General features: G+C 49.4%; 1 protein-coding gene across 2 annotated transcripts in view; it reads left to right on the top strand.

Moving 5' to 3' along the window:
- Window positions 1-16847, top strand: part of NPSR1 (neuropeptide S receptor 1) — a 98925-nt gene extending 82078 nt beyond the window's left edge. For both annotated transcript variants that reach the window (XM_054571266.1, XM_054571267.1), the window contains 4 exons: window positions 3097-3173; window positions 11669-11755; window positions 15747-15927; window positions 16757-16847. In XM_054571266.1, the coding sequence (XP_054427241.1) occupies window positions 3097-3173; window positions 11669-11755; window positions 15747-15927; window positions 16757-16847 (436 nt within the window). The remainder of the gene's footprint in view (window positions 1-3096; window positions 3174-11668; window positions 11756-15746; window positions 15928-16756) is intronic.
- The last annotated feature ends 8767 nt before the right edge of the window (window positions 16848-25614 follow it).

Consider the following 25614-nt stretch of genomic DNA (forward strand, 5'->3'; position numbering starts at 1 on the left):
GGATGCTAATGAGCAAAGTGAGTGAGGAAGACTGGAGGAGGTGGTGGGTGCCCTGCAGAAGAGGCTGGGTGTTACCTTGTAGGGAAGCGGAGGCACCGGCGGGCTCTGAAGCCAGGGCACAGCCGGCCCTCCGCCTGGCGCATCAGCTCTGAGTCGGTGTGGGCACTCCAGAGCGTAGCAAAGCAGGGGTCTCAGAAGATTAAGGCAGTAATTGGGTGAGAGGTTACAAGGGTGCTCACTTTGGCAGCAAGCGTACTCACAGTGGAATGATACCGAGGTCGGTACGGCCTCCGGGTAAGAATAACACATACACTCATGACGCTTCCCCCGTGTTCATGTTTAATGGAGACAGCGTTTCCGCGCGGAATGACTAAAACACTCTGGAAATGGCTGGCGGTGACAGTTGTACAACAACACGAATGTGCTTAGTGCCACTGAACTGTACACTTAAAATGGTTAAAATGGTCAGTTTCATGTTATGTTTATCTTCTCACAATAAAAGCTCATCAACATACATAAAAAGAGATTGTAAGGGTCCTAGAGAACAGGAATGGGGAGGAAGGGATGGATAATAGAGACATTTTCAAGGGACAATGCACAGAACTCGCTGATTAATTAGAAGAAAGAAATGAGGAAGAAAGAGGAGACAGATATAATTCAGAGATCTCTCTGATAGGTGATTCTTCACTCTGAGAAGTGGCCTGATGCGGGTAATAAATTAAAGGGGCACCCTACTTATTAGGCATTTTATGGGCTAAAAATAAAGCCGGTACTAGCTTTCTACTTGCCTGGTCCTTTAAAGATGAGGTGGGGGTGACTTAGGTCCAAACCCCCAACACAGAAGATTGTTCTTAATGTCCCTCATGGTTGTCGATGGTCAATAAATACTTGAGTTATTGATCAGTGAAGTACTGGGCCTGCAATGGTAATAATACACAGCACTTTATGGTGGCTGTAACCTTGCCTTGTATTTCATTTACCTGCAGAAAAGTTTCCCACCTCTAACAAATACTCAAAGAGAATAGACTCACTAGCAATTTTTTTTCTCATATTTTTCTTTAATGTAGACAGGCAAATTCCAGAAAAATCCCTGGACAGATACAAGAAAAGAAGGCGGGAGGGCGTTCCCAAAAAGGCCTCAAGCTTCACTGGAGTGCTCAGAGGAGTTAGCTGAACAAGACAGGAGAAACAGTATGAAGCAGAGCGTTTTAACACAGTCATTAATTAAGTTATATTCTGAAGATCACTAAAAGCAATCAGTGCTTTTTCAGCTGCTGCAAACTGGAGCTCAGATTTATTTATTTACTTAATTTTTAACCAGTGACTCTCAGGAGGGAAGTTGGCATGGTTCTAAAATAAAACGGTGCTGCCCTGACCAGCGTGGCTCGGTTGGGTCTCATCCGGCAAAGCAAAAGGTCTGTGGTTCGATTCCTGGTGAGGGCACAGGCCTGGGTTGCAGGTTTTGTCCTCAGTCGGGGCATGTATGAGAGCGACCAATCGATGTCTCTCTCTCTCTCTTTCTCCCTCCTTTCCCCTCCCTCTAAAACATAAGTAAATAAATAAAATCTTTAAAAAATAAAATAAAGCAGTGCCTTCTCCCCAAGTTTGTAGTCAAGATACTTAATGTATTTGAAACGTCAAATAACATGAAAGAAGGGTGTTGATTTTTATATTTATCAAAGGCAACACAGGATACAAAATTTGCTGAGGCTTTTGAGTCATTAACGCATTGATTTCCTGTTAGGCAAATTATATCCCACAAGAGTACGTGTGATGTTAGATGAAAAATGGGGAAGAAAGAGGGACAGAAAATGACACTTATTGGGTCTCTGCTAATTTTTAAGCACTGTGTTTAGCACTTTAAATGATGCCGCATTTAACCCCTAAAAACTCTCAAGAGGTTTGTGTTTTAAATTCCGTTTTACCCTTTCCCCTGGGGCCCGCTGTCTTTGTTCATCTGGGCCGCTGCAACAACACACCACAGATTTTGAACAACAGAAACGTGTTTCTCACAGTCCTGGAGGCTGGGAGTCTGAGACCAGGGCGCCCGCAGGGCCGGCGAGGGCTCTCTCCCAGGCTGCGGGCTCCCCACTGTGCCCTCACAGCGCGGAGAGCGCTCCCCGGGGCCCCTTTCATTAAGGGCGCTAACCCCTTTTACAAGGGCCCCACTCTCATGGCCTGAGCATCTCACAAAGACCCGCCTCCAAATACCATCACGTTGGGCCTTAGGGTTCCAACACGGGCTTTGGAGAGACACATGCATTCAGCCTCTGTTACTCAGTGTATTTGTCATCTATTACTTGATAAAAAATGATCGTGAACCTGGTATCTTAAAACAACATACTTTATCACCTCACAGTACTTGTGGGTCAGGAGCCTTGCATCTGCTCAGGCAAGGTGACAATCAAGGTGTCAGCCGGGCCTGGGGTGCTCATCGGAGGCTCAGCTGGAGAAGGATCTTTGCCCCGTCTCTCCTGGGCTCTTGGCAGAATCAATCTCCTGAGGCTGTAAGACCTATGATCCTGCAGCCCCAGGAAATTGGCTGATTCTTCAAAGCCAGCGATGGAGACAGACACTAGCAAAGCAGATGCTACACTCATGTAACCACGGACATGCAACCGTCTTCATCCCAATGCATCCGCTGGATGCAAGTCACGGGCCCCGTCACACTCAGCGAGGGAGAGCCATGCACAGGACTGTGCGCCAGAGGCAAAGTTATGGGGCCACCATCAGGACGTCTAAACTCAAGGCCAAACAGCCAGGAAGTAGGAGAGCCAGTTACACATCTAAATCTTTCTGGCCCTCGACCCTGTGTTTGGGTTCTAATCTCAGCCCCACCTCTAACCACTGGGGTGATTGTAGAGAAATTTAATGCCACCAGTCTTAGCCTCCTCATTTAAAAAGGAAGGAGCCACATCCAACTGACCTTTGGGGTGGCTTTCAGTCTCCTCCTGCTGTGATTCCATAATCAGCAAATACAGAGCGACCCCTCTTCCCTACCTCACGCTCAGGAAGAGAGAGTGGTCCTCTCTCTGTGTCCTCCCAGTGGGGACCCACCAGCCACTTTCATGATGTTACCTTTGCTCCTTTCCACAGCGTCATCTACGCCATTGTGATCCGAACCATTTGGACTAAAAGCAAGGCCCATGAGATGGTGATTTCCAACTGCTCAGGTAAGTGTCTCATCTGAATAACCAACTCTTGGCTAACTTTGCCTCTGCAGAGATTTTCCGCCAGCAAATGTGAGCTTGGGTTCTCAATATAACCAGCCTGCACTGGTACATCAGGACCCCGGGGGCAGGCGGGACCCCCGACGGCTACCCCAGGCAGCCCTGCCTTCCCCGACGGGCCGCCCTGGGAACTGCGGGGAGCAAGGGGCACTTCGATCCTGGCCAGGCTGTGCGAGCACAGGGTCCTGCTCAGCAGCCTTTGAGCCAGAATCCAGGGTCACCTCGGTCTTTCAGGCCTGGGCCTGAGGAGGACGCTGGGATGAAGAGAGGACAGTCCAAGAAAACACCATTCATTCACCAAAACACCAGAGGAGACATTTCTACTGGGCTGTGTTCACAGACAGAGAAAGCTGCCATCAGCCCACAGGACAGTCCCCGGGGCCCCAAGCCAGCTGAGCACAGTCCGTGCTTCCCCCAGCCTCTCAGACGAGCTGCCACCAGACCGAGCCTGAGATGGCCCCTAAGCCGTTCCCAAGTCCATTTCAGTAAAACCAAACCCCAAACAGCTGCATGGCATGCACCAGCACCTAGAGGTCTCCCCTGCTTCCCAGACAGGTGCTGCTGGGCCTGACTGAGGTCACCCTGGAGGGGACACAGCAAACCAAATGCCAGAGGAGACCAGCCCTGCTCAGGCTGCGTGCCTTCCCCGTTCCTTGTGCACACACGGCACAGGCCCACGCACACCAACGCACACATCCGCACACCCAGCCTCACACACACACTCACATGCTCATAGGCATGTTCGTGGGCACCTGCCCCCACACGCACCCACGCAGAGCAGCAGGGTGGGACCCAGCCACTGGGAACACAAAGAGCTGGTTCCTCTTCTGTGTGTGCCACACAGAGCTGGGCCACTTTGTCATGTCGCTGAACCTCTCTGGGCTCCCGGAGGTAAAAGGATAGGACAGCCTCGATTCCCTCTGAGTCCTCCTCTTGTCAGACTCTGAGCTGATTCTTCTCCTGGACCCAAACCAAGCTTGTTTTCCTCCCTCTCGAAGCTACATCTTCCAGTGGGGCTGGGAGAAGGTCAAGGTGACTCGCACGTAGTACTGGGCACGAATAACCTGGGTCCATTTTCCCGGGAGGATGAGCCCTGGTGTCTTCCTGTGAATTCGGTTCAGTTCTGCGGTGTCGCCCCACGTGTGGGGAGTGGTTCCACGGACCAGGGATGCCACTGTGCCAACAGCATGGCTCCTGCCCCAGGAAGCCTCTGCCTCTGCCCCGGGCCTCAGCCCCGGCTGCATGAGAACATCATGGGACAGCTTTTCCAAGGCGCCGATATCCAGACCCCACTGCCCAGAGAGGTTCTGGTTCGCGCCATGTGGAGCGTGGTCTGGGCACCCTTACTTCGGAAAAGCTCTTAAGATGATCTTATTGCACAACCAAGTTTGACAACCCCTGGTCCAGCAGGAAACAGTCACCGGACACTGGCTTTCACCCTGAGTGGCGGAAGTGACCCAGAGGTGTGCAGGGGCTGCTGGGAAATGGCCGGGCTGGAAAGAACCCATCATTCAGCTGGGACAGGTCCTTGTGCTTCCCCCCTGCTGGTCTGATCTGCACACCCTGGTTTTTTTCTAGAAGAGCAAAAACAATCAGAGAGGATAAATACAAGTGCACTTGGTTTATTCATTGTGAGTGGATCTGGCCAAAAGTGAGAATATTTGTCTAAAAAAGTAAAGGTGGGTGAGCATGTTCTTCCTCTCTCTGATGTCAGATAAAGACAGGTGCGGGGCCTGATGTTCTTTAGGCAGGCTGAGGTCTCCCTGCTCTTTCAGATTTGAATCAGGTTGGCTTACATCCCTGTGCTGTGCCAGGTCCCGGGGGATGGTGTGTCCTGCCCTGCCTGTCGCTCTGAGCTCTCACCTTCACTGTCTCACCGAGGGCTCTCTGATCCCTCTGCTCCTGGTCCAAAGGGCCACAGTGGGACCCACCGCATTTTTCTTGAGCCCGTCACCCACAAGAGTGAATAGAACAAATGTTGCTGGAGGTGTGAGGTATCAAAACGTTTCCACCTCTTATCTGCTACCCCACCATCCAAGGTGCCTCCCACTGCCCTGGCCCCGTTCTCAGCAGACATTTCATCACTGTGGTGGGGCCCCATACCCCTGCCACTAGATTTTTCAGCCCTCGTACTGTTGAGTCCCTCATGCTTCAGCATCTGAAATAGTGCAAAGCCACATGGAGGCAAGTTTTCCCACTGACACCCAGGATGCCACCCCCCTTCCCGGAGACAGTCGTTTTCATTCTTTAACACAAATTTATGTCTCCATTATACCTACTTTTCTGTTATCTGTATCTTTATGTCACCATCAGCAACCCCCCTTCTGGGGTGCGGCGCAGATGGCAGGCTGAGGAGCCCTCTGGATCTTACTCACAAATGGAACTCACTTCCTTTCCTATCTGCCATCACAGCCAAGCAGCGCGGGAGCTGGCTGGCGGACGGGCTCCCCCGTGGCGGAGGCGCGCCAGGATGATGGCCCAGCACCAGGGACATCAGCCATAATTAGTGTGAACAGAAGCTCGCTTTGTAAACACGGGCTGCAAAATTCAAGTCATCATTAGTTTGACAACCACTCTTCTCATTGGCAAATATGTCTAGCTTCTCCCTCTGAAAGGCTGGCAGAAGGAAAAAATAACTAATAAACGATCAGAAGGCTTTCCCACAAGTAAGCGTGGAGGGCACAAAGTAGGGAGGACAAGGTGTCCAAATTTGCACGTTGCTGTCTCTCATGAGCCGGCAGGCACGCTCTGGGCACCCACGGTACCCACCTACTCCTGTGCAGTAAGAGATTTCGCACATGGAAAGAGGAAGGAGAAAGGGGGAGCCACACCCATGGGAAAGACAAAGTATAACATCTGGATATAACCGCACCTGGACATTATGACTTGGAAGACATTATGTGATTCTTGCCATATCCAAATTCTGTGTTAAATGAAGCAGAATGAGGTGGAGAAAAGAGCTTTGGATTGGGAACTGGGTTTGGGTCCTGTTGACTTCTAGCGAAATGAGCTTAAGATTATGCCCATTGCCCCGGCCGCAGTGGCTCAGTGGGTTGGGCGCTGTTGCGCAAAGCAAAGGGTCACCAGTTTGATTCCCGGTCAGGGCGCATGCCCAGGTTACGAGTTCAGTCCCTAGTCAGGGCACATACAGAAGGCAGCCAATCAATGTGTCTCTCTCACATCCATGTTCCCCTCCCTCTCTTTCCTTCTCCCTTCTCCTCTCTCTAAAAACAAAAGAAAATTGAAAATTGAAAAAAAAATGTTAAACCCATGAACTGCCCTGAGCATCTTGCTTCCTCCGTGCACGTGGGTAAAATGGCTTCTCGGCAGACAACTACATTTAGCGAAAGACATAAAAAAACTTCATGGAAAGACATAAATAAATGAATCTTATAACATGTTCATGGATAGTAAGACTCAAAAGCATAAACATGTCAGTTCCCCAACTAATCTACAGTTCCAATCAAAATTGAAATGGGACATTTTATTGAGCTTGACAAGTCAATTTTGAAAGATACATGGAAATTTCAAGAACCAAGAATAGCTAGGGCACTCCTAGTGAAGTAGAACTAGACAGGAGAGGTTTTGTACTAAATATTAAGATTTATCATAAAGCCAGAGTGGTTAATAAGATGCGGTATTGACACAATACAGTAGACAAAAAATAAAACAGCCCCAAAGCAGACCTACCCATATATGAGAACTCGGTAGATGTCAGAAGATCATAGGGAACAAAATGCAATCCGACTTCCCCTCAGTTCATAGGCAAAACAAATTCCAGGTGAATTCAAAACTTAACTGTGAGATATGTGATTTTTAAAACTTGTGAAAAAAGAAGTGATATCTTTATGATATTAGAGTAAGGAAGAATTTCTTAAACAACATAGAAGATACATTAAGCCATAAAATAAATGATGGATAAATTTGACTCTGTTAATATTTAAAAAGTCAAGCCACAAAGTGGGAGAAATTTGTGCAAGATATGAGCTGGGAAAAATTATTATTCAGAATTTTTTAGAAACCCTAAAATTCAATAAAGAAAAAAATGTAAAGCTAAATAGCTAGACACAGCTAAAAGGCTAAATGAGCCAGACACAGGCATTTTACAGAAGGGAAAAGCGTAATGGCCAAAAATAAGATTCTCAACCTCATCAACGATCAGAAAAGAACTCATTTAAATCTCAGTTAGATACAATTTTCTACCCACAGGCTTAATAAAAATTTTGAAGTCTGATATTTATAAATGCTGACAAAGATACAAAGCTCATGGTTTATTTGGCAACATTATTTCTCAAAAGTTTTGTAGACTTCTGATCTATTCGCTTCCACGCAGCTTCATGTGTCAGCGACCATATCCAAAGTCTTCATCGATACACCTCTCAGGCCTGCCTTGTTCTTTGCTTCTTCACCCTAGCCCTTTCTGATTGCTTGAGGCCATCCGAAACAGGCGAGAGGCTCCATCTTCGGTCTGATCTTCGTCTCAGGAACGATTTATAATGGGTCTTTGCTGGTTACAACCCCACAATGTTCTAGCTTGATCTGGGACCAGGGCCAGCTTCGTTGTCATTACATATTTATATCTCCAAATGTATTTCCTGTTGGTTTTGTTTCTCTGGGGGGCGCCGACTACTACATCAGCCTTGTCCTTTGGGTTTTTGGCTCAGGAGACACAAACCTGCCTTCCCTGGCATCATGTGGGACACTCCTACCAAATGGATTTCTGGTGTCCGAGCTTCCAAGATCAGGTCTCTGGCCACCGGCTGCCTGCTCACTAGATAGACCAAGGCCACATGTGTTAGCTTTTGACAATGACACACTTCACATGAGGTACTAATTACTGCTTCTGTTAAGGAAACACTAGCAGCTAAAACAGAGGAACCCCAAAATACAGTAGCCTTCACAGAAGTTTGCTTTTTGCTCTGTCAAAATCCAATTGCCAGTAAAGGTCAAAGGGAAGGGCATTATTGCACAGTTTTTCAGAAACGCAAGCCGAAGAAGATTCTGCCACCCAGAACAGATGGCCACTACGGTGTCCCTTAGTATGAACATCCTGCCGGCAGGGTGGGGAGAAAACAGAGTGGAGAATTGCCCAGCTGGTTTGTCTGAGCCAGGCCTGGGTCTGGTGCACAAGGGTTCTCCCCAGGTTCCCATAGGCAGATCTTAGTCATGTGACTACAGACCCTGCTGAAAGGGAGGCTGGGAAACGTAGTCTAGCTGCGTGCCCCAAGGGAAAAGGAAAAGCTTTGATGAAAGCTAACCTGTTTCTGCCACAATGATTTTAGGCTTCTCAGGGGTCCCAGTTCTGCCTGAGCTGCGGGGCTGAGGAATAGAAAATGTTGTGAGTTAGGGGATACCTCCTCATAGCTAGCTGTGAACTCCGGTTTGCCAGAAGGTAAAAAAAAAAAAACAACAACAAAAAAACCCTAGGTAAGCAAATTAGCCAAAATTCTACAGTTAAGCAAATGGGATACGATGTGCTAAAAATATGTAACATGCAGGTTATATTTATAGATAAAGAAGCCATCAATGATCAGAAATCGAAAACGAATTTCAAGCTTTAAAAATTTTAGAAATCAGACATACCTTCTAAGAATGTTTAATTTTTTGAATCATCCTGAAGTCCATAAAGTTCCTGAAGTATGAAAAATATTTATTCTAAAATATTACTAGGTAGCCTTCCCTGTTAACAAACAAGTCACCTGCACTCATTATAGTCCACAGATGGATGGTTCAGGAATAAATTCAGCCTCGTTTTAAAATCCCAGGTAACGGCTGTTCCCCGCCGGCCCCCACTTCTGGAGTTCGGCCCAGAAAAATAGATTCCCAGGAGCTCCAAGAAGAGTGGGGAGGGTGCGGTGCAGGCACCAGCCACTTGGAGACTAATTTCCAGCGGCTCCCTAGGGACTCTTACTTGGACTAAAACAGCCTAAGGCAGTTTGCTGAATCTAATGGACCTGCTGCCTCCAGGCTCCCCCGCTATTAATGCACAATGACAGCTGAATTTAGCTGCTTTTCACTCCAGCTCTGCGGCAGGGCCTGCGTGGAATTAATCCTTTTATCTCCCAATAAAGGAGAATTACCGGCATTTTGTAGCTGTGCTGTCTCTGAAGAAGCATCTTTGGGAGCCGAAGGTCACGGTGAAGATGCTTTCCGCTGATCTCTTTGGGAGGCGGAAGGGCAGGGAGTTGATTTCATTGTCGCCCAGCTGCCCTGTGAGAAGGACTGAAAGTTTCCATTTTAAGCAGCATTCAGAGCGCAAATGTCATTCTGGAGAACTTTTCTGAAAAACCAGGTCTTCAGAGCCATACAGTTTAGGAGTCAGCTGACACTCCAGCAATGGGGATCCTTTGAAAAGATACAATTCGGCCTGCTGTTACTTTTTTTTTTTTTTTTTTTTTTTACTGTCTCCTGTAAAAAAAGTGGGTCTAATCCCCTCTGATAATTTTTGGATGTAATATAATTTCTATACACAGATAACAACATTGTATCATAACCTGTCTAAATATAGTAATACCTTCTGTTCACTTCCATAAAGGAAGCTCATATTCCTGAAATACTGCTAAAACCTCATTCATCCCAACTAACGAGGGAATTGACGTGCTCAGCACGGGGCTTGACATATCGACTACATTAGTTTATATTAATCCTCAAAATAACTGCAGATTGGGGGTTTCACACCTCATTTTTAAAAGTGGGGAACTGAGGCTGGGAACAGTAGGCAATTTGCCTGCAGTCACACAGTCAGTAACTGGTATAGCTGGGAACGCGTTCAGGTCGCGCTCTGAACATCTTTCCCAAGACACCACCTGAGCCAGCAGGGGTTTTCAACCTTGGCTCTGTCAGTGTTTTGGACTGGATACTGCTCTGTGTGTATGTGTGTTGTGGGTGGGGGAGCTGTCCTGTGCATTAAAGGATGTTGAGCAACATCCCTGGCTTCTACCTGCTGGATGCTAGTAGTTACCTCCCCGCAACTGCAACGACCAAAGATATGTCCGGACGTTGTGAAAATAACCGGGGACGGCGGCCGCTATGTTGCCCCCAGGTGAGAACCACTGCTGTGAATGCTTCTGAAGCTTCTGCCAGGGAAGTTTCACAGCTTTATGAGATGCACAGAGTAATTTGACGATCTAAGAGTGGTCTTACAGGGTACGCATTAAAAAATAAAAAATGAATTATAATTAGCATTTCAGCTCATGGCACCTGAAAAAGCTTCTTGTTCCTATTATTCCTGATAGCAGTGCAAGGATGCCTCTCATCTCTGTCCATACTTGGCTTTGGTCTCTCTCGCACCGTCCAGCTTTGTGGGGCGATGTGATCTTTCACGCTGGATTGAAAGTTCCTGGAGAACAGGAACTCTGTCTTTTAGCCTATTTTGTTCGGTTCTTATCTCTTAGCAGATGTGCTGGGCTTGTTGGATTGGGCGGGATTGAATTGGAGAGCAGGCAGAATAAACAGTCAAAGGTTAATGTACAGGTTCCCAAGGGGATTGAAATGCGTTTTAATCGTGAAATCTGAACAATGTAGTGAGGACCTGTGAACACAGGAGTCGGCCTCTAGGGGAAACCTCTGCACCCGAGGCTCACCAGCACAGCCCGCCAACGTGCGCGGGCCAGCCCCTGTCCACGCTGCCTCGTTCTGGGCGCTCTGGCCAGGGCCGCGCGTGCGCCGAGGGAGGGCGCTTCCCCCAGTTTTCACAAAGGTGCCCCGTGGGCTGACAGGCAGAAGCCCTGAGGGTAAGAACTCCTGCACAACATCGGGGGCCCTCACACCCAACATCTCCATCCCCAAGTTTGCCAGCTCTCTACCCCTTTTACTAAGAGCTGTTGCAATGATCTCTACCCATCCTCGTCCACCTTTTCCACTCCTCACCGAGAGAGAGAGGTTTGTATGAACTCATTCGACAAATATTAATCACGCACTAAGTTCAGAGAATATAGGAGTGAATAAAGCAAAGTTTCTGTCTCCATCATGCTGCTATTCCTATTGGATTCTTATATGGATGCTCTGTGATATTTTTGGTTTTGTTTTTTAATACCCCTGGTTTGAGCTTTCGCCAAGAGTGGAGTTTCTGAGTTAGGTGAATGACTTAGTCTAAGACGACCATTCTAGAAAACGGCTTTGTTCCGGGTTACTGAAGCGACCAGGTGGGTGGTCACACGGCGAATTGCAGCCTCAGCCGACTCAGGGCATCCAGCCAAGCCTCTTGAAAGAGTCTGGATGCCCCAATACATTTGTATGCATTTTATATGAAGCTGCACACTGAGTGGTTTTCAACATCCATCCCAGAGCCATTGTTGCTCTGAAAATGTCCAAGGAGGTCCCCCTGGGCATGGGGGAGAGGAGCTAAGTGGCCCCGTGACAGCTGCGGGACTAACTTGTCATGTTCCCATTGGCAGAAACAGCACTTCACTCTGCCATCCCCCTTTCTGTACCTACAGATGGGAAGCTGTGCACCAGTTACAACCGAGGACTCATCTCCAAGGCAAAAGTCAGGGCCATCAAGTACAGCATGGTCATCGTTCTTGGTGAGCAACGCCCCTCCTTGTGTGGCGGCACTGCGTGAACATTCCGGAAGCAGACTTGTCCCTGGGGCCTGGTGGCGGAGAGCCCCCAGGAGAAAGGGATTTGTCTGTGGACGCTTCCACCTGTCTGACAGGACAGGGATGTGTGGAACTTACCAGTCTACCTGTGCCTCCTTCACAGGATGACATTTGCTTCCTAACCTCTCCCTTCATTAACGCAGCTGTCCACCAAGGCCCTGGGGTACAGAATTTGGAGCAATTCTGATCACCCGCTGAAGCTGATGCTCGCCATCACCCAGGCGACTCAGCTGCTTTCTTTAACACACACTCTCTCCTGAGGTTGATGGGCAAAAGGAAGACGGGAAGGGCATTTCGTTTCTCTTGGATGATTCATTTCAAGGTCACTGTAAACTCCTCCTTAATCTTCTCTCTCCCTCCCTTTTCTTTTCCTTTCTCTCTAATGTTATGACCCAAACAGTTACCTTAGCTCAGGAAAAAAAAAAGGGGGGGGGGGTATTTCTGGAGCACCTGATCGGTGTTAGATTGGTGTGTTCTTTGTTACCCTCAAACCTTCCACACTTCCTCCTCTTCCTGAGGCGCTCTCAGCTAATGACCTTGATTCTTATCTCACTAAGAAAACGCAGCTAAGCAGAATCGAACGGCCTCATTCTCCTCCTGCTCTCACGGTCGCCGACGGGACGGAACTTGTCTCTGCCGCGGGCTCTGTCCTTTCCCCTCTGACGGGGGTAAACCAGCACTGCTTCTCTCTGCCTCCCAAATGTGCCCCTGCGCCCCAATCCCATCCCTGCCTGCCGAGTGGAGAACTTTGTTCCTCCAGGGACCTCCTCCCTGCACAGCTTTCCCCCGGCTGGGTCCTGCGCGGTAGAGGAATGGCAGTGCCCCTCCTCCCCCGGAGGACTTCTGCAGGAACAGGCCGGCCGCGCCGCGCCCTTTTCTTGCACCAGTTCTCCTCTTCCTGCCGCGCGTTCCCCGAGCCTGTTCCTGTTAGCTTCCGTTCCTCGTTCCTCGTACTCCAGTAAAACCGCCTCATCAACGTCACCACAACCTCCAAAATACCAAATGCCAATCATCGATGCGCATCTTACTTGACTTCTAAGCAACTTTTGATTAGCTCCTCCTTCACTTCCTTTGCTTAGAAATTATATCTATTATTTCTATTTCAGGCTCTGTTTGTATTTCTAATAAGCTTCTTGTGCTCAACATGGCAGGACGGGAGTCTTGGCAGGTTGTCCTACGCCCCGCAGAGTGATTCTTTTCTGTGTTGTCCCTGGGGGGGAAGAACCAACTCTCCTCTACTTTCAAGGCTCTTCTGGCTGGTCTAATAATAACCACATAGATATGAGCAGATTAGCAAGAAAAAATAACCAAACTTAATGCATACATATGTAAGGGATCCCACATACAGGAGAGAGTCAGAGGACCCCCCCTCCCCATATACAAAGAGGTTCTGAGACAGAAAGGGAACCTGTGAGCTAGGGATGAGGTAAGGGGCCTTGGGGACTTCAAAGGCTCATTGAAGGACCATAAGACAAGCAGATGCTTAGTAAATAGTGGTTTGTCCTGCCCTACAGATAGGTCAAAAGAAGTTATCTCTGATAAAAGCGTACGGGCAAAGCTTCTAATTCAAATTCTTCCAGGTGGCTGGGGCAGGGCCAAGGGGAGTAAGGCAGAAGTTTCTCCTGAACCTGCCACTCAAGTTGCTTTTAGCTTGAAACAATCTGCCACCACAGGGGCGCGCCTTGGGGTGGATCCTTCTGAACCCCCGTGTCCCCAATTCAATAAACACTACCTTTTACCCACACAAAAATCTGAAGGTTATCCATCCGCCATTATTGTATTTCCTTCACACCCCACCTATCTAGTCCGTGAGCAAGGGCCGGAGGTCCTCCTTACAGAGCAGATCTCGAGTCCGGCCCTTATCAGCTTTACAGTAACGGCCTTGACCGCGGCTTCCACCAGCTTCTGCCGCGGGTCTCCTCGTGCTCCTTCTCCGCCAAATGGTCAAAGTAATTGTTCAAAATGGAAACCAGACACTGCCGCTGTCTTGCACATCCACCTGTGCCTTCCCATGGTGCTAGAATATATCACAACCTTTATTCCATGTCTTACAAGGCCGGGGTGACTTGCAGGGTGACCAGTCCCTCCGCTCAGTATCCAGCCTCATCCCCGCCACGCTCCTTTCTTCCGCTCTACCAGTCACCCTGGTCTTCTTGCTATTTCTTCAAAACGTCACCTTGTTCTCACCTGGAGGACTTTGCCCTGCTTCCCTGCCTGAAACGCTCTGCCTGCAGACGGTGACACAGCTCAGTCCCTCATGTCCTTGTTTCCCCGAAAAGCTACCTCCTCAGAAGGGCCTTCCTGACAAGCCATGAATAGCCCTCCTGCAGCCGTTCCCCTGCCTTGTTTTTCTTCACATCCCTGCACCCACCTGACACTCTGAGGCTTCTGTTCATCTGCATGTTGTCCGTCTGCCCTGCTGGTGTGGGAGCAATGATGGTTGCCCTCATGTTCCTTACACCAGGAACCCCAAACAGGGCCCTGCCCCTGACAGTGGGTGCTTGGTTAATATTTGTTGAATGAACAGATAAATGAGGATGCTCAAGAAGGAAGGGGGTTTGTGCTATTTCCTTCTTTTGTAGCTCAGGCACTACCCCTCCCAGCCCCTCCTGCAGCCCTTTGGGGCTCTTAGAACACACAGCCCTCGTGTGAGCGGAAGGTCAGATCGCCAGAGCAGTCGATCTCACCTTTTCAAACACAACAGCAAAATGCCAAACAGACCACACACGGCGTGACTCCGCCAGCAGGATCCAGACACAGAACAGCAGAGCAGCAGGCCCGCAATGAAGCACATGCCACCCACCGGGGCTCAGGACCCCGTCCCCGAAGCCTCTGGAGTACCTCGGTCTCCCTTGCCTTCCCAGACCATGCTCCACGCAGACGCGCACTCCCCGGATGGGGCGTCAGGAAGTGTATCTTATATGGACGTGCGCTCCGGAGCCAACACAGCCCTCGGTGACCAGGAGCCGCATGGCCAGGCCTGGGAGGCCTTTCAGTCTGAGAGCAGGGAAGTCCACAAGAGGGCCAGCTGGCGTCCGCAACCCAGTTAGACCGAGACAGCCCTGTCTAGGGCAAACATCTCACAGTGCCCCTTTCTCATCCTGAAACCAAATGTGTACCTAATGCTACTGACCTAACGCAATTCTTAAACTATCAATATATATGATCATATAAAAAAGGGATACAAAGAAAATAATTCATAATAAAACAAGACAGATTTCAATATAGAGAAACTGGGCACAGCTACACGGGAGGGGTAGTGCGGCAGTCAGGAGGACGTAGGGACGGCCACAAACACGCGGCAGTATGGGTGCGCTCTCTTGGAGACCGAAGGAATAAAGCAGTGACTCGATTTTCCGAGCAGGTGCGCAACCCCTGCTACAGTTCTGAATGAAACAAGTAATCTTTCCTCATTGGCAAGGGAATTGCCTCTGGGGAAAATTCTCCATTTATTAAGAATACTTGTGTTCCTATGTACTATACAGTTAGGTTATAGACGGGGGTAATCATAACCAAGGCTCCCCACTGTGTGAACAGGAAGGAGGAACTGCCTTGCTCCGGGCAGGAGACCCAGCATCCCTGGGGAACCAGAACCGCACCCTCAGCGCACACACACACTTAAATACAGCCGCCCACATACCTCGACGTGCTCCACAAAGGCCAGAAGTTCCCAAGATTTCAATAAAGAGCCAGAACAGTGGCCACATCAGACCCTCTCTGTACAGATAGAGAAACTCCAGGAATGTCTCTGTGGGGAGGGGGTGGGAATGTCTGTGTGTATTTAAGTAAACATGACATTAAGGTTCACACACACCACCGTTTTAAATATTTCTGAGAGATCCCAGGTTCTGAGGAACGTCCCTGGGTGGTAGCCTCTTGGGGTGCTAATGGCTGTCTCCCCCACCCCACCCCCCAGCCTTCATCTGCTGCTGGAGTCCGTACTTCCTCTTCGACATGCTGGACAATTTCGGCTTTCTTCCGGACACCAGGGAGCGCTTCTACGCCGCTGTGATCATTCAGAACCTGCCTGCCCTGAATAGCGCCATCAACCCTCTCATCTACTTCCTGTTCAGCAGGAACTCTGGCTTTCCCAGCAGGTGAGGGGTGAGCGGAGCGCAGGCCACTCCCATGGGTGTCTTCCTCCTCCCAGAGCTCCCTCCCCAGCAGGCAGCTGACCTGTGAGACACCTGAGGGTCAGAAAGGTCCCGCTGGTTTGACAGCCCGAGCACAGGCCACGGCCCATGCTCTCTGTCGGGGAGCAGGCCGTCTTCAGCAGCGATTGTCCTCGCCATGTCCCCCAGGGAAGACCTTCCTTGGGTTACAGTATCTCCACGTGAGGCGCCACCATGCAGAGCGGGACACTGAGGATGACTGCCATCTCACAGAAAAACAAACGGAGGCGCGCCAGGTGACGTGAGGTGCTGAGGTTACAGGGGCCTGGGCAGCAGAGCTGAGAGTCGCCCCTCCCACAGCTGCTCAGGCTTTCCGTCGGTTTCCCGCGCTTTGCCTGCACAAGCTACAGGGAGGGGGAGCAGACATTCAGAGGAGGTGGGACAATAGAATAGTTTAAGGCTGTGTTGGATCCCGGGGGCTGAGGTTCAAATCCTGCCATTGTAGATCCATAGCTACTTGTGATCTCAGACAAGGTATTGAACTGCCATAAACCTCAGTTGGTTCACCTGTAAAACGGGGCTAACAGCAGTACCTACCTCCGGGCCAGCGATGTTTGTTTGCTGGGCTCTGGTTTGACCAGAGGGAAGGAGGGATGTAATTGGTTGGGAAGGAAGGTCAAGGGTATTACACTGAAAGTACTTAGCCCAGTGTCTGATCCTTAACATATTCTCCATAACTGTTCTCTCTTAACGTTCCTACTTCCCTTTTCATTAAGTCAAATTACCTTCCCTCTCTGCTTTGTCCTCTCTCCAGGAAGCAGAAATCACAGGATTCCAGAATGACATGGCGGGAGAGAGTCGAGAGACACGAAATGCAGGTTCTGTCTAAGCCAGAATTCATCTAGACCCTGGGGCAGTGTAGTGCTAGGCTGGGCCCCATCAGCTCCCCCAGGTCCGCATCACCACCTTGGGCACGTGCATGGAGCCCAAGCCAGCGTCTTCACCCTGTTCCTTTCATCACCTGGGTGATTCACAAGCAAACATCCTGATGAGCGTGTCGCCTGCATCAGCAAGTGCTGGTCAAGATGAAATAATGTCACTAGCTACTCATGCCAGCCAAGAAAGATTCCCTCCTCCCTCCCCAACTCACAACCCTCCTTCCACCAGAACTGGTCACCACCAGAACTCTGTGGACAGAGAGAGACATCACTGGCCCACAGTCCAGGCTGGGGCAAGCCCAGAACCAGGTTGCACATGAGTCTTCCCATTATAATTTAACAATAAAAGATTTACCAAGGCCTAGATTCCCCCACCCCATTTGGGTTGGAGGTTCAGCAGTTATAGCCAAGAAGATGTCTGCCCTTGAAATGCCAACAAGTTGACTTCCAGGCATTGGCGCTTCGCAGCGCCTCTGCAGACGGCCTTGGTTTGCAGGTGGGTGCACTGGCAGCAGCCAATCACAAGTCCCATTGCATCTACAAACAACTCGTGGAGAGCCCACAGCTGCTGGACCTTCAGAGCCAGACCCAGATCGAGGGGTTCCTTCTCTGATAGGAAGAGAGTCAGTGCTAAAAAGTCACAGACCACAGACCTGCAGTCCCCGAGAGTCGGGACAGGGTCTCAGGTGCCCCTGAGGCTGTGTGAAGGCCCCTCTCTTGGCATTCAACATCTGGGCCACTCTGGGCTCACTCCTCACTCTTTAGGGCCACTCTCCCCTTCGACCTCCCTGAACCCGCACTTCGCTGGGAAGCCGATTTCCTGTGGCTTTTTCAGACATGGCATTTCTGTAAGCTCTTTATTATTGTTTTTTTTTTTTGCATACTGCTGGCTGCTACTGTCTACCTAACGCCCCGGCCAGGAAGTACTGGTGGGGTTTATTTTGACAAGTCTGGAGTTTGGTATTTATACTAACCATCCAAGTGAAATATGACTAAATGTTTGCTAGTCAATTTTTACCACCGGATTTTTCCATAAGCGGAAATGGAAGAATTTAATTTGATTATATATACATCCCCACTCACAGTTCTGGGATGTGCATGAGCTTCTTATTTTTAGCCTCCCATACATTCTTGACATTAAAATCTCCTTGGCAAAATCCTCCTTCCCAGAATTATTTGGAGCTCTTTTTTTTTTTTTTTTTTTTTTTGGCCTACTGCCAGTGGAGTCATTAAAATGTGCGGTATATTTTAATAGCGCTCCATTCCTCATTACGTGCCAACCCAGAGCTGCATGTTTAAGGTCACAGTGGCATTTTTTCCATAAATTTCTCTTTCAATTCCAAGTGGCCTCAGGGAAAGTATCTCTTTAGGCAGAAATCAGGTTCCTCTAGCACTATCTTTCTGAGTTATTTTCTGAATCTGAGAGCCCAAATAATGTAGCTTTATGTCTACACAATGGTTTTGAAGGCTGCCTCCATCCCCCATCACATAAAAGTGAGCATCCCTTGGATAGAGCACAGGCCTGCACACCTAAAGGTCACTGGTTTGATTCCCTGAGACGGCACATATCTCAGTTGTGGGCCAGGTCTCCAGCTGGGGGTCAAGCGGCAACCACACATTGGTGTTTCTCTCCCTCTTCTCCTTCTCTTCCCCTCTAAATATAAATAAATCTTTTTTTTTAAAAAAAAAAAAACGTGAGCATCCCTGGAAGCTTGGAGAAGTGAAGAAGGACTTTGCAGCATTTCACTCTAAATCAAACTGGGCCACAGAAGACCCGCAGAACCATCGCTAAAATAGTTGCCCACATGGGCTCTGAGTAACAGAGCGAAACCTGGCCGGTGTCCCAAAATGGCAGAACAGGAGGCCTGGGCTCTCTTGACAAAAGTTTTCAGTCTCTGTCAAATTCTGGTCTGCAAAAGACGGTACATGCTGGCCTCATCCATCAGTATCCATCAATAGATTCTGAAAGTCAAGTGTGAGTGGGGCTTTGTGCTCTGCAAACTGTGAGAGCAGCCTCGTGGTTGGCACGAGGAGCCTCCCGTCCCCCCAGAGGCTGGGGATGGTAAGATGATGGTACCGGTTGCTGCAGGGAAGCTGCCATTAAAATGAAACTTGCTTTATGTTGGTGCGGACGCTAGAATCCTCATTTCCATGTAGTATCTGCTGAGCTCAGCAAAACATGATTGAGGCATGAGAACACTGGTAATTACAACATGGGACACATCATTTTTTAAAACTGGTTTTTGTACCCCCCCCCCCGCCCCGTTACTATTTAGACACACCATTTAATGTTTCTGAGCCTTAACTGTCTCCTCTGTCAGGTGAGAACAGAATAAGGCTGAATCAGAAGATTCTGTGGTTTCTTTACAGATACAAGCTCTGAGATAGAAAGGAGTTCAATTCCATCCCGAGAGTCAGAGCTTCTGGAGTCCTTTCCAAGGGGGACCAATGACTCAGTGACTCAGCACTGAGTCATTTGCCCTTTAGAAGTTGTAACTTCATCGTTCACTATGAAGTCAGAGAGACATCATTTCCCAGCCGACAAATGCAGATGGAGCTCTGGAAGAAAATGAGAAGCTTAGGCTATTTGTTAGCCTGCGGTGCCAAGTGGGCTCCAAGAGTCCGAGGGGCTACGTGAAATAAGCGTGCTTACTTCCCACACCAAGATATCAACGCAGTGTCCGGTTATGTATCACATAGCTCAGGCACAGGGGAAAATTCAGGATGACAAGAGGAGGAATGGTTAATAGAGTCAGTCACACTGTAAAAAAATAATTGTTCCTGCTTTATTCAACTAAATTAAATACAAATGGTAAAGGCTTCTCTGCCTCTGGTGCTGTGGGAAGCATAGCGTAATTGACGTTTAATCTCAGCAAGCAACATCTCCTACCTTTTTCCCGCCCCCCTGAAAGGGCTAACACCTTCTTAATGGCTTCAATTTGTGATTAAGCATGAGAAAGAAAAAAAAAAGTATCCCTTTTCAGCCAAACAGACAGGCAGTTTACACTGTCTTCCTCCCTTTATTCAGACACCTCTGTCCACATACACAGAAATGGCTTTGCCTCTTCCTTCCACGTCCACAGTGTCGAAAGGGGCCACTAGCCTGCATCTGCTGGGGAAACAAAAATCTATTTAGCAGGAAATAAAGCGATTCTGCTCTTGCAGAACCATCTCAGGTGAGCGGCAGACCTGCTGGCATCGGCATTTGAACCTATTTTGTATGCGGGTCTACCAGCATCCCCCCCCCCCCCCCCCCCCCCCCCCCCCGTCCCCCCGAGGTTTCGATTGCATTTGACAGAAAGGAGGTGGCCCTAACTGTTCAGGTGCCAAGTGCCTTGCTTTTGGAAACTTGAGAAAACAGTTCCAAACCTGGCTGGATCGTAGAATCATCCAAAGAGCCATAAAAAAATTTAGATTTCTAAATCCCCTGCCCCATAGGTGCTGAGTTGGAAATCTGTAATACATAAGCAACTCAGGGGTTTCTGGTGCAGGGGCTTCCACGGGCCAGTATCCCAGAGCCAGTGATCAAAAGCACGTCGCTGTCTGGAGCCCGAAGTCCTCATGCACGGCTCCCATTGCTTCCTGCCCGCCCCCCCGCCCCGCCCCCCCCGCCCCCCCCCCCCCCCCGGCCGCCTCCGTGGGTCCAGCTGGAGGGCAAATGCATCCTCCTATGAGACCACCTGATCACTTTGCAACTCTGTAAGCATCTGTTAGGTAAACCCAGGACGTCTCTGACTTCTTCCTCCCACTCTGGATTAAATGCACTTTTTTCCCTCCATTAAGAGAGACCTTAATCTGAAGTAGTTGTGCATGTATATAGATACCCAGAAAAGGGTCAGATGGGGAGCTCTGGCCGGGCGTTCCTGTGATGCGTGGGAACCCCGAGGGACACCCCTGCACACGTGTTTGGGGCCTGGAGCACCATGTGGATGTGATAGCACATCAAATCCCTCTGAAGCCGCAGCTTCGCCTTTTGGCCTCAGGACCCCTTCACGTTTGTTTATGTGGGTGATGTCCATTGGTATTTCCTATGTTAAAAATGAAAACTGAAAGATCTTTAATATTGATTTATGAATTTATAAATAATAACTCATTACACATTAACATAAATATCTTTTTATGAAAAGTAGTAATATTTCTTCAAAAAAATCTAACAAGAAGAGAAACGGTTTTAACTTTTTTGCAAACCTCTTTAAGTTTGCCTTAAGAGACAGCTGGATTTTTCTATCTTCCGCATGTGAGCTGTCTCAATATGTTGTTTTGATGGAAATATATAAAGAAAATCAGGCCTCACACAAATATGTAGTTAGGCAAATAGGAGTATTTTAATCTGATTCTGCAGTCAATCTGTCGAGCTATTACCTACCATGTAACCTCTGGAAAATTCCACTGTACTAACAAGAGAATGAAAACCAAAAAGGCAAATAACATCCTAGTGCTGCTATGCAAGCAGTTTGACGCCCCAGACTCGCCCGGTAAGGTTCTCAAAGACACGGCCCGCCACCCACCAGGTTCAGGCCACACTCTCAGGACCACAGGCTGCTTTCAAGGAGAACGGTGCTCGTTTGTTGGTTGATAGCACGGGCTGCGGCGGGAATGCTGCTCTCTTGGACGCAAAGCTCAGGCAGCATTGAGGTGGGCTGGCTGAGGCAGCCTTTGCATCTGTTTGCAAAGCTGGCTGAAGCACTAATTACAGCCAATTCTGACCGAGGCTGTGGTCCAAGACCAGCCCTCTGCAGGTGAACCTGGTGATGAGACCTGCCTCTCCTGGGGGCCAGAGCCCGTGGTTCTGCTCACACAAGCTGCTCAGCCACATCCAGGACTGGCGGAAAGCGACCGTTTAGACTGAGCAACAGAGTGACCAACACTCACCTCAAAAGCAACGGCATTGGCCAAGGTACTGAGTGGGACAGGTGGCGCCCCTGGCTTGCTCCCACGCGCTTGCTCAGTGAGGCTGCCCAGCCCCAACCGCCCGGCGGAGCCCTTCGGCTGCGCGCCCGCAGTCCCTGCCCTCACCGTTTGCATTTATCGCCTTCCAGTATATCGCAGAACATAGCTGTTGGTTATGTTTTTTAATTTATTGCCTCTTTATCTCATGAGAAAAGGCTCTCTGTCTGCCTTATTCACTGCTGTAGCTCCAGGTCCAAAACAGCGCCTGGAATACAGACGAGGGGCCAATACATGTTCCTTTTCTGAGTGAGCTGGTAAGACCGACCCAGGGAGGGGCAGCGGAGAGCGCGGCTTCCTGCTGTCAGCCTGCCCCCCCATCCCCCCAACCCCAGGGAAGGGAAAGGCCTTGAGCTGCGCATGCCCAGTTCACGTTCCCCAAATTTATGATACAGGGTGGGCTGTTTCTCCTGCCCTGGGTGATGGAAGGGCAAATAGAAGTTGGGAATGTGACATTTCCCCACGGAAGAAAACATCAGGACAGGGGAGGGGTCATCCGCCAGGACTTTCCCTGCTGTTGATTCTCAACCCACTTGTGCGTGACAGTGAGCCTGTGGCCAGCCGCGTGCGGCGGTCCTCAGAGGAGGGCACCCCGATGCCACCCACTGTGTCTAGGTCCTTGACCTCCTGCTGCTCAGCTCGGAGCCCACTTGGACTCCGTGCCTGACGCCAGCCCGGGAACCCAGCCACCCACACTTCCAGACCCCCTTGACAGTGCATCGCCGCTGGGCAGGGTCTGCCTAAGGGAGACGGGCAGGGGACTGGACAGACAGACACAGCTTGAGGAATGTGGGCAGGGGGCGGGGGGCTTCCTTCCTGTTCTCCAAGCACCAGCCTTGCCATCTCCTCAGAGTTACAAGCAGCATCCGAGCCTCCCCGAGCCTCCGTTGCATGGAGCTTGCCCCGGGATCCCAGCCTCCACCCAGGGGGCCCTCCTCTCCACTTCTTTCCTTTCTTTCCCCCAGGCTCAGCCACGCTAGCGGCTCCCTGCAGTTACTCATCTGCGTGCTCCTCTTCCTTTTTGCTCTCTCAGCCCTCCAACACCTGCAATGAGTTGTACCCCGTTCCCTGCTCCGATGCCCCTCTATCTGAAATACTTACTATGGTTCCTCTTCCCCTGACTGGCTGGCCCCTGACTGGTACAGCTCCTTTGTGATTCCTCCCGGTGCCACTGGGGGACAAGTTAGAATTGATCCCCAGAGGGCTCTCATGTGGGTCAGAAAATTTTTCTCAATTAAATCCACTACATCTATTGCTGGAAATGCATCCCCTGTTCCATTTCTCTCTCCTAATTATGCCCTTTCACATTGTCCAATGATGCCAGGTGCCCACACACCCCAATTCACCCAAAACAGACCAGGTTTATGCCTGTTGTTCCGGCATAATTATTAACAGGGGCTCCTTTCTCTCTCAAAACTATCCTAGTTTGGATGATAAATTATATGGCCACTCTAAATATAGACCATATTCTACAATGAAACTAAATGATGTTAAGATTCTCCAGCAATAAAATACCAGTTACAAAATGTTCCAAATTTGAATATCAACCCCTTCTCATCATGAATTTTCTGGGAAGAAATTAAGGTTCGATGAATAAAATCAACGATTAACTTAAAGTCCAAAGATTATTAAAGTCCACAGGATTTGAAGTGCAAAGTCATCTTCTTTTTCCCTTGTGATTTAGGGCTCAAAGAAAATTAAAATCCTTGTCTCCTCCCAATTTGTTATTCAACTCCTACGTTTTATTTCTCAATGTTCCAAGGTCATGCATTGATTGTGGGAAGTGGAGGGGTCCAGAAATAGCCTCTCTCTTTCCCACGAGAGCTTTGAACAGATTATAAAATAGAACAAAGGATGACAGATGACAGAGAGCAATAACACCCTTATTATTAATAAATAGGGCTAAGGCAAGAGATCCTACCAATAATGAACTCTAGGATTAGTTAGTAGGATCCCCAACGAACTGCTCGCCAGTATGTGGGTTCAGCCCTCCCCCTGGGCACACAGCGCTACGCATTTCTCAGCCCTTTTACAGTTAACTCTGATCATATGCATTTTGGCCAATGAACTGTGAGGAAAATTCTGCACACTCTCCTAGCACGATCCAGTAAAACCTCCTGTGTTTCTTACGAATCCCTTCCCCCACCTGCAAGCTGAATGGGAGGGCTCTGACGGCCTAGAATCAAGTGAGGCTACTGAATTTCTGGATATGGCCTCTCGCAGCACGCAGCCTACCTTGTCTGTTTTGCCCACTGAGTGCGTGGAAGCACCGCCCCTTCCTGTGGCAGGGAGTTCGCTGCTCTGGCGAGACAATGAAAAGCAGGGAAGTTCTGCACCAAGCCCAAGCCCAAAAGAAGGAGGGTGCGGCTGAGTTGAGCCTGCTCAAAACGGTCTTCCCATCTTCGCACCCATCAGGTGAAGCCGCGCCCCGGCAGAGAGAGGGAGCCTCTTTCCAGAGGCTAGGTGATTACACCTCCACAGGGAAGGAAGTACCTCGCCACCAAAAATGTATATTCTTGTGCACCCTTGTTTGATTTTTAACAATCTTTCCTTTGTTCCCCATCCATACTTATTGGCCCTTCCTCAAGACATACCCCTTCCCAGCTTCCTCAAAAGGTATCAGAGGGGAGCAGCCCTTGCTTCCCCCTTGGGACTAGCTCAGGGATCAAGCCAAATAGTCTTCTGTGGCCAAAGTGAGTAGAAGTTAAAGGAGCAGCGACTCTTCTTGACGTCCTCACCCACCCCCACCTTCTCTAGATTCTACAGTCCACTAAGGATTATTCTCAAGAGATTCTTCAAATGTTCTGTTTTGTTGTTATGTTTAAAGAATAGTGGTATTTGTCCCTGGCCAGGAGGCTCAGTTGGTTGGAGCACTGTCCTGTGTACCAAAGGTTTGTAGGTTCGGTCCCCTGGTCGGGTCATGTACAGGAGGCAACCGATCAATGTTTCTCTTTCTCTCTCCCTCAAATCAATAAACATATCTTTGGGTGAGAATTTTTAAAAAATAGTGGCACTTGCTTATGGGTCCCTAGGCTCCTTCCGAGGGAAGTTTGTGTCCCATCAACTCCCAGAGTCTGCTGCCATGGGGACCACCTTCCTACTCCTTCCCTCCCTTGAAGTGGAGAGAGGAAAGCTCAGACCCTCACCACAGCAAGAACAAAGCTGGGGTGGGGCCCTGGTTAGCGTGCTGGCCGTGCCCAGCGTCCCTTCTGAGAGACACTGTCATGCGTGGCTCTTAATCCTTTGGCGGAGGCTGGGCTCCTTGTGGTCTAGAGCCTCTTGGCCAAAGCAGATGAGACCAAGGTAGACCCCCCAATCCACTGGGACTCATCCATACACTGGTCAGCAAACTGTAGCCAAGAGACTGAGCCCAAGTTCATGGTATAGAATCCCAACGGGAGAGGTCACAGCAGACCATCTCAAGCCCATGAAGCAGCAGGACCCATGAACAAGCAGAGGATATTGGCTGATAGGGGAAGACCCAAGGGGCAGCTGTGCAGAGAAAGGCAAATGAAAAGAGAGAGACAGGGGAGAGAGAACACAGTTTGGAGGACCATCTGCAGAGGAAGCTTGGGTCCCGAGAGTTGCTCAGTTCTTTGTATGTCTGACCTCATAATCTCTCCCTCCCCCTCACCCTGATCGCGTGCATCGCTGTGCCTTGTCTGACAGAACGGGTCATTTCCACATTGTGTTATCCGCCTGCAACGTCAAGCCTGCTTGTGGAAAGCTGTGGCTCCATGCGGGGTTGAGAACGATGTCTCCCAAGGAACTAGAAAACTGTCATGCG

The sequence above is a fragment of the Pteronotus mesoamericanus genome, unplaced genomic scaffold, assembly GCF_021234165.1.
Source record: "Pteronotus mesoamericanus isolate MK-2021 breed Mesoamerican mustached bat unplaced genomic scaffold, CSHL_Meso_final contig_220, whole genome shotgun sequence".
NCBI lineage: Eukaryota > Metazoa > Chordata > Mammalia > Chiroptera > Mormoopidae > Pteronotus > Pteronotus mesoamericanus.